Genomic DNA, 12,208 nt, shown 5'->3' with positions numbered 1-12,208 from the left:
CATATGTCAACAGTAGGACACTTACAGTTCAGCGGTTACGTGCATTCCCTCTTTTAACGTAAACCTGTTCACCCACTGCTCGGTAAGTCTCGGCGCTGCGAGCGGCCACTGGTGGGAGAGGAAGAAAACGTGATCTTTAACTTTGGCAGTGTTTTTCTTTCTTTGACTTTTACCGTTTTGGTTTTAACAGCTTCAGTTGAGGAAGAAGCACGTAGGGTCTGTGTGTGTGTGTGTGTGTGTGTGTGGGGAGAGAGAAAGAGAGACGGAGGTAAAGAAGCACATTTGCAGTGCTAAAAGCTGCCAGGGAAAAATCACGATTGTATGCTACTTTCTTCCACCTCAGATTTTCCCCTCTTCTCTTCTTAGCCTGTCTGCGTCTCTGTCTCCTTTATTTCTATGGCCGACCTGTTTCTCCTCATGCTCGCTGAAAATTCCTGCATGTGAGGAAAGAATGAGAGTCTTCTGACCCTAAAATATATATAAAAAACTTTAAAACACATCTTGAGGCCTTTGGGTATTGTTCCACTTTAGTCTCACCAGATAGACAGAAAAACAGTCGTCCTTTGGCTAAAGGTCATAAACCCACCCCTGTTTTGGTGGCCTACTTTTTCTTTTTCTTTTGTTACCTTTACGGTTGACCTCTATGGAAAAATCAGTAGGGTAGCGTCATTGCGAAAACAGGTACTTTTTACTTCTTCTGACTGATTCTACTTTCACTGCTCCAGAGTTTTTATTTCACTCACTTACACTTTCCATCTCAACAGCCCCTCTCTCTCATTCTCCCCCGCCCACCTTCTATTTTTCCGGGGTATTTTGTGTACTGAGCAGAAAGTTAGCTCTGCCAATAGCTCCAAGACCCACCGGCTTTCCCCATCCAGGCAAGCTGGACCAGACCTCTATGTTGACATCCGTCGCTGCAGGATACTGTTTCATTGAGCTAACGAATTTCAGATGGGGAGCTGTTATTAAGCGGTCTGGGATGGAGACCTGCTCCTGTTTACAGATGCCGCAGGTATTTTTATATGTTGTAAAGACAACAGCTAGAAACAGGAACCTCGGCACGGTTACCGCGTTCTAATAGAGACTCGCCTCCGTATACCACATTTGACTGCTACAACTGCTTCGGTGTCCATGTTTTTGGACACTTCGTGAGGAAAAAACTAATCTTGCCCCCTCCAGACCTCACTATGAAACGTTCGGTTTATTAAAATGACTGTGCTTATTTTGTGTTTTACTGCAAGACTTTTCCATGCAGTGCCTTTGCAAAAGTATTCACCCCACTTTTTATGACAGCACGACCACCACTTTAATATATTTTTGTGGGATTTTATAAGTAGGGAAGAAGAAGAAAAATGATACATGGTTTTCATTTTTATTTCTACTATTGTAAAATCTGAAAGGTGTGGGCTTGCAAGTCTTTCCAGGATTTCCTCTGACAACCTTCACCCATGATTCTATCCCCAACCAGATGTGATAGTTGGGATGGTGTGTTCAATGGTTTATTATCTCCTGTTAAACCTGAGAAAGCTCCAAAGAAATAGCCATATATTTTAGAAAGAGCCAGTCCTCCTGCCCAACTTATATTGACAATGAACTTATCACTACAAAGACTGAACGTCTGCACTTTTTAAAGAAGTTGTTTAACGTTGATAGCAAGATTCTTCATATGTTGTGCTTTTATTGAAAGTGCTTTATCTTTTTGCGTCATCTGCTGCGGGTGGGTCAGAAATGCTTCTGCGGCCCAGAAAAAATGCTATCAGGTAAACAGTGACAACAGCAAGTAAATTGTCATGAATTGTAAAACGCTCCACGTAGTGTATTTATGTGGAGTGGGTGGTCAACAGGGCAAACAAAATTATGATCGACAAACCGATCCACTTAATCAAAAGTCTCATTCGTTCCACAAAGCTATTAAGCTCCTAAATATGCAACATATACAGTATGTTGTGTATTTGAAGGAATGCCATGTTGGTCTGTATGTATTTGTGATTTATTTTGTGTTGATACACGTAAGACTGTGTAAGGCTATCTATCTCTCTGATGCTAGCTATCTGTAGAAATCACAATTGATAGCAATATAGCTAGCTAGCTAGCAATAAATAGCTATCATGGAAGAAATAGCTGGCTAGCTAGATCAATAGCCTCCATCTAGCCTCTATCTAGTTAGCTGTCTGGCTAGGTAGATAGCGATCTTCTACATGCATGCTACAAAGTTCAGTTTTGGTCTCATTTGACCAGAGCAGCTTCTTCAACATGTCATGGCTGCAAACTGTACTTGCTGTGATTGTCTTTGAGCAATGACCTTCCTGTTGCAACTGTTCAATTTGCAGATTGTAAAGCCAATAGTTTTTCTGCCTGAACCGTAGACGCATTGGGACTCAGTAGTTGGGGAAATCATGAAGACAGCTGGATGCCCTTATGTGTACACATAGGAGTCACATACCCCTATGTATACATTTGTATTTAGGGGTATGTGACTAAATTGGGTTGAAAACAACTTTTGAGATTATTTGTAAAGTAATACATGTTTACAGTTTCTCCATAGAGAAATATTATTTCAGGTTGCAATAGCAGCCAGTGCTTGCAGTGAAGTAGTTCAAAAACACTAATCTGCTCACAGGCTAACTAACTAACATAATACTGTTCTTTCTAATAGCACTCAAAGGAGCTAAACCCTAACTTTTACCAGAGCAATGTTTGCAGCCACATGCCTGGATGTAAAAAATAAAGTAAGATAAACAACTAAAAGCAGAAAGATAAAAGCCAAACTCGAGTGAATTCTTCTGAAAAGGCAACAATTACTTCACTGCCTTTTGCTAGGAAGAAAGCTCAGATCATTTTGTCAGAGCAGCCCGCCCCGTTGACATTTGACATAATGTGATTCAGTAATGAGAGTGTCTGGAATGACGCGGTAACTCCATGATCACAGATATACAGAGGAAGCCCCCGGCCAAGCCGCAGGCCGTGTTTTAGTCCTGACCCTCTCTGATCCATGTGGCTTGGTGGCTTTTCAACGCGTGTCTCCCAAACCTCAGAATGCGAGCCACATAAACCGAGCCTCTAAACGGCTGCGTCAGGAGAAACTATAAGACAAACATTATATATGACGAGGTAGCAGTTACAGAGTTTAAATGAAGTCTCAAAAATGTGCCAGTTGAGTTTTATATTCAAGTTCATTTTTGTACTTTTTAAGCATCCTTTTAAGATCACAGGAAAAAAAAAAGTATCTCCTTCTCCTTCATACTTTTAGTGGCTATTCGGTAATACCAGCCCCATTTAAAACCCAATTCAAAGTCTCTCATCTAAGTGTCTCCGCGTGTGGACCCCAGACACAAATGAAACCCAATTTGTTTAGATAATCTCACGGCAGCTTTTCAGCAGACGCATTCTTTTACAGTGACTGTGGATATTATGACGGAGCGACTGAAACCAGACCAGATCTCCTGGCTGAGCTGCCAAGGCCTTCGGTGTGCAGACACATGCATGAATAAAGAAAGAAGAAGAAGACGAAGAAGAAGAAGAAGAAGAAGAAGAAGAAAAAAAAAAGAAACAACCTGCCAAAATGAATTAATCTAATTTTTACAGATTCATGGTGCTTAACGATTTAAAACCAATAATGTTCCAAATGCTTGTTACAAAGCTCTAAAAGTTAAAGACACAGACTCCCTTTTGCCCCCCGAATGCTAGTGCTGTTTCTAACTACAAAATCTGATTATCTGCTAAACTGCAAGCAATTTGAGGCAACGCTGTCAATAATTGCGTGGTTTTTCGAATATGTAACAGAAAGCTGTGATCAGAACCAGAACCTTAGAGGCTCTTATGTTTAGCCAGGGGGACCGAGAGAGAGGATTTGTAAAAGGAAACAGAGTGTGCTAAGGTAATTCAGAGGACTTCCGCAAAACAGCAAAGGTATTTCTCCTCTAATGTGAAGACATCACGTAATCTCTTGGTTCCATTAATGTACTTCAGCTGCATCATCTATCCTTTATATTGCAAGTGAATATTGTTTTAAACCACACTGATACTCGCTTTATGGGAATGTTTCCCAACTGAGAGCTTTTAAGTTGTACAAAGATTTCTTTTTCTCTCTCCCTCTAGGAAGGTAATGATCTTGATCTCCCTCGGTGCCTGACAACAATTAAGTTTTGGACGATCATAGAAAGCGCTGGGTGTCTGAAATTTTATAAGCTAATCATTTTTTGCGCAAATACCATCACAATATCTGCATTGATCTGCATGGTGAATACTTTGTTTCACCACTTCAAGTGCACAGCGAAGTCTGTAGAACTGGATAATGGGCAATAAGAGGCTAAAGCTGCTCAATTCGCGCAGAAGGAGTAATGGTTTTTAATCTCAATGAGAGGAAATTGAATCAAATCTATTGCCAATCCCCAAAGTATAGTTGTTCTTCCATATTGTTGGCAGTCAATGACTCTCAAAGGCTAACACACGAGTGCACCTACCAATTAATTCTTCCCCTGGCTATAAAACTTCTTCAAGAAGCTCAAACTTTTACTTATACGTCTCCGCGAGACGTGCTGCCAGGAAAGCAGATTCCTAATATGAGAAGGCAGCAATAACAACAACAGTAAAACATCCACATCCTGTCTGAAGTCATAAATAATAAAGAAGCCATCACGTTTTTTTCTTGTACCTGTCAATATGTCTACATGTGGAAGGAGACTATGTTCTAGGCATTGCACTTAACCACAAGACAGCCTCGCTTTCTCTACACTATTAGTCGGACCTTGACCTGCTCCCTAAAGGCTAGGGGTTCAGAGGTTGAGTGGACTGAAAGCGCACTGTCCCTTCCAGTGCTTCTGAATCTAGCCGACCATACCATCTTAAAACGACAGACACACCACCTACGCATCCAGGAGCAGTCCTTCCTTGTCTAAGCCCCATTAGACACTTTTTGCTCCTCTCTAATGAACACCCTTTGCCCAAAAATCCTCTCATTCCACTGCCCCCCGCACCCCTCCGACCCTGCCTTGCGGCACTCTCCAATGTTAGCTACTCAGCATGTTTTTCAGTATGGTGTGGATGCGCTTTCAATCATCATTAGGGGTTTTGCAGAGTCCTGGGGTTCGGGCAGCGTGCCAGAGTGTGTAAAAGTTTCCATGAGGAATGCCTTGAGTTGCCCTCGGAAGCGTCAGAACCGAGTGGAGGTTTTCAAGAAAGTCACAATCCTTACTTTGTTGTTGTTGGGAGGAAGGAAAGAGGAAAGGAGGAACTGACAATATTGCTTCCAGTTTAAGAAAACAACCCTCACAGTAGTTGTTTTTTCTCTTCTTTTTTTGTTTAAATGCACCGCCTCTGAATTTAACAGGAAACAATCGCAAGGAAAACGACAGCGCAACACGGGGCAATCGCAGCCCATATGTCAAATGTCAAAAAAGTCGGCAGAGGCTGCATTGTGCTTTGTGTTTGTCTTATTTTGGGGAATAAGGGCCCTCTGTTTCTCCGAGAGGCAGCTGGTAGAAATCTAGCTCCCTGATTAGTCCAAGTTCCTTTGCTGTCTGCTGCTTTTAGCTGCTTTTCATGACATCACCCTTTGCCAAAGCAGCTAATGAGACAGGACAAATGGCATAAGCCTCAAACATCTAGAATAGGTAGCCACTGTTTCTGCTCCTTCCACACCCACTTGTCCACTGCAGAACACCTAATGCTAACAGAAACCATCTTACAAGAGAAAGACTGATTGTTTTCAAAGGAAATAAGACTGCACTACGTATGTGTGTATATATATATCGTCTTCACATATAGAGAGAGTTACAAAAGTAGGGGTGAGGAGGGATACAGTTTTAGACATGTGGGGAAGGTGAAGTCATCAGAACCGGCCTTTGAAACATGAGAAAATGTGCAAATGCTTAAACTTTTCTTTTTTTAGACTTAATTAGTGCAACTCAAATGTTAATAGCGCATGTACTCATGTACTGTGATGTCATTTGTCTGCCTTTTTCCAAGTCATGTGCCTTGTAAAACACAGATAGTGGGGTGTGAGTAAATATGCAACGTCTAAAAATCGGTTTTATGTGAGCCTGACCATGAGTTGTTTACGACGTTGAGTCAACAATGCAACCAGGCATAGTCTTCGCTCAGCGTGTGTTTCACTATCTGCTGCTTCCACCCATTGAACCATGCGGATCTGTGGGTATATCTCCAGCTAGGAGCAGCAAAACTGTGGCGGGTGAGAGCCAAGATGCCACTGAGTCGAAGTGTTTAAGCTTACTGCCAATAGGAATCTTCCTCTAGCTCCCCCCACCCTAACTCCACTGCACGAGAATAATCACCTCCTGCTTTATGCTGCCTCCATCACAGAGCAGGGAAGACTTTAACAGTTTATGACAGGGAGAGTGTATAGCAGTCTGGGGGCTTTACACCTCCCTGCACACTAACCCAGGTCCTTGCGGTACAGTAGCTCACTGTTGATAACTTGAGGGATTTCTCGGGGGCTGCGTAAAATCTGGACCTGGCCAGAGAGACACATTTCCTCTGGATGATGGGAGCCGGAGGCCTCCGCGCTCAAGCGTGGGTGGTGCGCCACTCTTGGGGAAGATCAAGTTTGCTCCCGCAGACTCCAAATCACCGGCCTCCCGATTGCTAAGGAGGAGAGCTATTCCACACGGCTGGCGTTAAATCACCGCTACTGTGGTGAGGTCATCCGCCTGTCTTGCTTCTCTAATGGAGCACTGACTCGCTAATATAGGGCGGTAATGCGTGTGAACAGGGAGCGGGGCGCCCTGCAAGCTGCCTTCCGATCTTATTTATTTTAGCTTAGGGCTCATTTAAGGGGTTTGGGATGGGGCCAGGCCTTGCGAGCAGCAGATGCCTTGGCAGTGTGCTGTTACCACCGCACACTTACCGGGACTCCAGCAGCTCACCGCAGATGCTCGTTCAGACATTAGGTGATGCGAAAAGGCAACTCGCTGAGGTTTTCAAGGAGCTGCCTCGCAGTCCTTGTTCAATCAAAGCACATTCCTGTGCGTCACTAATGCAACTGTAATCACTAGCTGAATATATCTGGTCACCGTTCTTTGAGGAGGATTGCTAAAGTGATAGAGTACGAACTTGTGTGGAGGGAAAATAAAATTACATGACTTCACTAGAAATAGGACTGCTTGATAAATTTAGCTTAAGTTCATCCTTTTGCCTGGTCTGACACAGTGCTGGACAGATGTTTCCACATGCTCATTGTTAGCATAAAGCTTTATTTAATTGTAATTTTAATGGCTGATTATAAAAATTTTTTTTTGTCAAAGTGAACTGAGGATTTCATAAACATCTGCAAGGATTTACTAAAATACAAAAATTCAGTTCAAATGTTTTTTTTGTAAAAATAAACTTTTTACTATTCTGCATAAAGAGACAAACTAAATTTTGATATCAGATTTGGACGCTTTTTCTGATGGTGTATGTTGAGCTATTTTTTTTCTTGAACTGTTTGTTTAGATTTGAGTTTTGTCAATTTCCTGTTTATTCTTGGAAATCTCAACTTTCTTCCTTTCCTCTGAGGTTGTTCATGTGAATCAGAGGGCTGAAAAATGCTGGCTTTCCAATGGTCTCATTTAAGGTCAGAGTTCATAGTTGTACAAGAGCAATGAGACTAGGCAAAAATGGCATGTATTACAGATTCCCAAAGTGATAACCACTACTGGACACAAACCTTTCAGAATAAAAATATCATGCTGACAATCTGCTCTCTAGGAAGAAAAATCCAGAGGAGGAATATTTGGACAATCAATTTGGGACTTTGACGTAAAGCAGCAAGACCATAATTCAAAGTACACCACTAAAAAAAAAAAAAAGTTTTGGGGTGGCCTAGTGAAAGCCCAGATCCAATTGAGATGCTATGACATGAATGCCATCAAGCGTTTGTTTGAAAAATCAGTAGCTGTGGAGACCCAGTTACTGTCAAGGGTAACAAAATTAGTTTTTAGGTTTCGGACAATTACTTTTTCCACATTTTAGTTTGAACAGCGTTTTTTACATTGACAAGTGAAATTATTATATGAAAATTACATTTTGTGTTTACCCAGGTCGTCTCTGCCTGATATCAATTGTGATGGATAATCTAAAACATTTAGGCGTGACAACAACAAAAATTTGTAAGGGGGAATGCTAGCCTCTACCTAGCAGAATTATTGCAAAACAAAGTAGTTTCATTTTATCAATATGCAGTAATGTTGTAATTAAGACATATGTACACTATAAACATATAGAGGACAAATTTAAACTGAAGGTTACACTTTAGTGTTATTAAGATCTCATCCGAATGAGGCACAAAAATAAAACAAGGCACAGGGAGAAGGAGGAAAAAGTTTAGCATGAGACAACAGACTTTTCTCCGTATAGTTTGTTGATGAACTGTGGACTAACGGGACTCATCAGTGCCGACAGAAGTGCTGAGAGCTGAATTTCATCTCAATTACAGTCCTACAGCAACACTCCCCTGGCCCCCTCATGCCTATCACCCCTTTGGTCCCAGAGCTGTTGAGTGGGGAGCAGATAAAGTGGACAAGCGTGCACAAACAACCATTTACACATCGCAGGCAAGAGCAGCTCGCTTAACAAAATGTGAGCAGGAAAAGCGGTATTCCTGAGTTTAATGAGGAGGTGTCTTTGCCCAACCTCCACAAGGTTACAGACAGATTTTATTTACTCTTAGGCTGGCAGGATGCCAGTGTTGTGATACATGAATGTATATCAAAACAACAAGTGCTGCTTCTGTTAGCATAGATAACAGGTTGCTGACCTGAGAGACCTAATGTGAAATGGACACAGGAGGCAATAAAGCCAGCCACGTGGTCCCATGGGTGTGACTGGTTTCTCTGCCAGAGGGAGAGTAGTGACCCCACAGTCTCCCTTGATGACGACAGTCACACTGTGTCGACTCCATGGGGAAAAAGACGGGAAAACAAAGCCTCTGTCTTCCGCCCCTCGGCATCGCTCCCAGAAACATGAAGAGGGGGGTCTTCAGGGAGGGGGACTAGTGGTTTGGTTCAGGAAGCCCCTACCCATTGTTTTGCTTCCTTCATTAGTCGTCGTGTCAACAGTTTGGCTCGTTATGCGTGTGCCACTGTTTTTGTTCTGCTGCACCCCGGCTGACCTTGGTGCTCTGATGTTTTGACAGATTGTTTCAAAATCCCATCAAGGCAGTTTAGCGTTTTGAAGCAAAGCAGCCGATACGATGCTGGGGCCGAACGTTCCACCAAAAGCAAATAAATCTGTGGGGTCTAAAATTAAACAAACGTGACGCAAATCTGCCGCCAGCGTTTCATCAGGAAATACTAGGAGGTGCAGCAGGGTGTGGCTATGTGTGAAGAGCTGCAGATAAGCAGTCATGTATGGCAGGATTATTAGCCCCATTAAGATAAAGTTTTATTGGAAAAAAACCATTAAATACATCTATGTATCCATCCATTGTCTTCAACTTATTCAACATAAGCTCAAAAGGTAGGAGCTCCCGGGGGAAAACCCAGGGAATATTTTCATGGGATTCCTTGGTACTCGCATGCAAGAGGGTAAATATTATCCCCCAAATGGTAAATGGTACTTGTATAGCACTTTATCAAGTTTGGAGGACACCAAGGAACTTCACACTGCATTCAATCATTCACACACTGATGGTGGCAAGCTATAGCCATAGTTGCCCTGGGGCAATCTGTAAAAAATGTTCCGAGTCTGACCTGGGGTCTCCACCCACTGTGATGTGTCTCAAGTGAAGTCCTCCCTGAGACATCTTGATCAGGTGTCTGAACCATCTCAGCTGCCTACTCTCTGAGATATACCTGGATGATGGAGCTTCTCACCCCGTCTCTAAGGCCGAGTCCAGCCACCCTGCAGAGGATGCTTGTTTTGGGTGCTTGTAAGCAGAATCTCATTCTTCTGGTCATGATCCATATCTCACAGCCATAGGTGAGCATCAGAACATAGACAGACTGTTAAATCAAGAGTTTTGCCAAAGCTTACCAAACCCAAACATACCAATACCGAACCCACATTATGGCATATGTACGAGGGACATATTTGCCCCATTCTGTCCCACTACCACTTGTGCAAAAGATTCCAAGATGCTTGAACGCCTTCATTTGAGCCAGAGACTTACCCCAGAGATTCACCTATTTCATTGATTATGTTACTAACACTTTCAGTTTGTCAGAATGGATAACTTTGCAGTAACTCACCATCATCGAGATACATCTGATCCAGTTCCTGGGGCTCTTGCTTGATGGTAATGTCCATTGAAGGCGGAGTGGCGTCTTCAGCTAGCAGACTGGGCGGACTTCCTGCAGCCTGGGCTGAGCTGCCTGAAGCCTCTGCCTGGCTGGGGCTGTACGCTTGAAAAAATGGTGTCTCCGCTGGCCCGCCAGGAGTGGAAGGGTGAGACACTGGGGAGGACGAGGAACTGCTGTTGGCATAGACGGAATGCTGGTAACCAAGGGAGCCCGGGCTGCCCTGGGAGTGGAGCACCACTAGGGAAGAGTTGTGATCTGGCGATGTCGGGTACGGAAGGCTTGGACAGCAAGGGGTCTCCTGAATGGGGGGCGCTACGGTGCCTGGTGGTGTGGCACGAGTTGGGCTGTTGGGGAGGCATTTGTTGTATGCAACAGGGGACAGATCGTGCAGGGTGGGGCTTGAGCTGGGAGACGACGGTGGCATGGCAGCATGGCGGGGCGGGCAAGGAGGGTAGCCACCAACCAGGCAGGGGTCAGGTTCAGCAACAGGCATGATGGACGTCAGCCTGGGCTGGCCGTAGTAGGGCTTTGAATGCATAGACAGCCCGACACTCCCAAGAGAATCATACTCATCAGTGGGCTCGGTTTTTATTATTGGTACTGGAAAGAAAGAGCAGAGAGAAAGTGGAGACGTTAAAAAAAAAAAAAAGAAATAAAAAGTCAACGTGAAAAGAAGCCACGTGGCGCAGTGAGTCCATGGATAATAACTGTGAGCAAATACAGTTTTAGCCACAATATCCTCCTTAATACCAAACAACCAGTGGATTTAGGCTCAGTATGAACTTGGCTGTATCTTTTAACGGAGAAACCCCTCACCCATCGCACCCCTTCTCCCCCCATCACCACCACTATCCTTACCACACCATGAAAAAGTAGCAAAACAGGGGGAAAGAAAAATGGATGAGTCATCATTGTGGAAAGCCACAGCTGGCTCTAATAATGAGTAAGACCTATTTTCTTTGGAATCTCCTCCAACTCTGATATCCAATAAAAGTCCTTTAAAGCACTGGACTGCTGCTGCTGCTGCTGCTCTAGGAGCCCAGGACCCCCAGGTTTCCTCCACACACTCTAGAAGTAATTGATTCTCTCAGGACCAAAAAGATAGGCGGGGAGCGAAAAAAAACGAAGTTGATTTGATTTTGATTAGACTGCCTGAGCGGCATAAGAGGTTGCAGAGCTGAGCCTGTGGTTTTGAGAGCTTCAGACCTCAGCTAATGCAGGAGAGTGCTGTGACCCCCCACTTGATCATCCTGCCTTCTCTCTTCAAATTTCTTATCCAATGCAGCCTGTCTGCATTACTTCCTGAGAGCGCTTCTTGAGTGACAGGTATCAGGTGCTTCCACTGCACTGTTACGGTTTTGTTGTCTAAAACGGAACAAAAAAAAAATGATGGAATGATGTCCGCAATAATGAGCTTTTTGCTGAGTTATTATACAAGTACGTAATCACAGACTGTGCCAGGACAAAACAAATTAGCTGGTGTTAAGATACCCTAAAGTATAACAAAGTCTTCGGAGTCACAATGGACATTCTGTTTCTATTCCTGCACATTGTTGAAACATATTAATGGGTGTGGTGCCAGCCGTTAAAAGTTTCTGGCTATGCTTGCTCCAAGTGACATTTACTCAAAGGCATGGAGTTTTCACTATGAATAGAGTGTCTGTTTTCAGTGCATGAGATTGTAAACAGCAGAGTGTATGAGTGGTAGTAGCAAGTAAAGGTGCAAATGAAGCGTCGGTGTGTCACGTGACACGCGGCCTGTTTTTCACTGTGTTATAATTTGTGGGGTTTTTTTGTTTATTTTTTCGAATGGATTTGAAAAGACACTAATCGCGCATCTAGCCTCTGGGGTGATGAGCGATAACGCAGAAGAGAACACATTTACGTCAGCTCTCTGAGTTTTAAAAGCCAAGGGACCAGGCTTTGGTGTGTTGGGGAGCGTCGTAAGGCACGTCCCGTGATGCACACAC

At 43.6% G+C, this 12,208-nt stretch overlaps 1 protein-coding gene across 2 annotated transcripts in view; it reads right to left on the bottom strand.

The window, feature by feature from the left end:
- LOC102224478 (nuclear factor of activated T cells 1) overlaps positions 1 to 12,208 on the bottom strand; it is a 73,087-nt gene that overhangs the window by 15,316 nt on the left and 45,563 nt on the right. For both annotated transcript variants that reach the window (XM_005799052.2, XM_023329607.1), the window contains one exon: positions 10,188 to 10,838. In XM_005799052.2, the coding sequence (XP_005799109.2) occupies positions 10,188 to 10,838 (651 nt within the window). The remainder of the gene's footprint in view (positions 1 to 10,187; positions 10,839 to 12,208) is intronic.

This window comes from Xiphophorus maculatus, chromosome 3 (assembly GCF_002775205.1).
Source record: "Xiphophorus maculatus strain JP 163 A chromosome 3, X_maculatus-5.0-male, whole genome shotgun sequence".
Classification (NCBI taxonomy): domain Eukaryota; kingdom Metazoa; phylum Chordata; class Actinopteri; order Cyprinodontiformes; family Poeciliidae; genus Xiphophorus; species Xiphophorus maculatus.
This window is presented reverse-complemented; position numbering and strand designations above follow the sequence as displayed.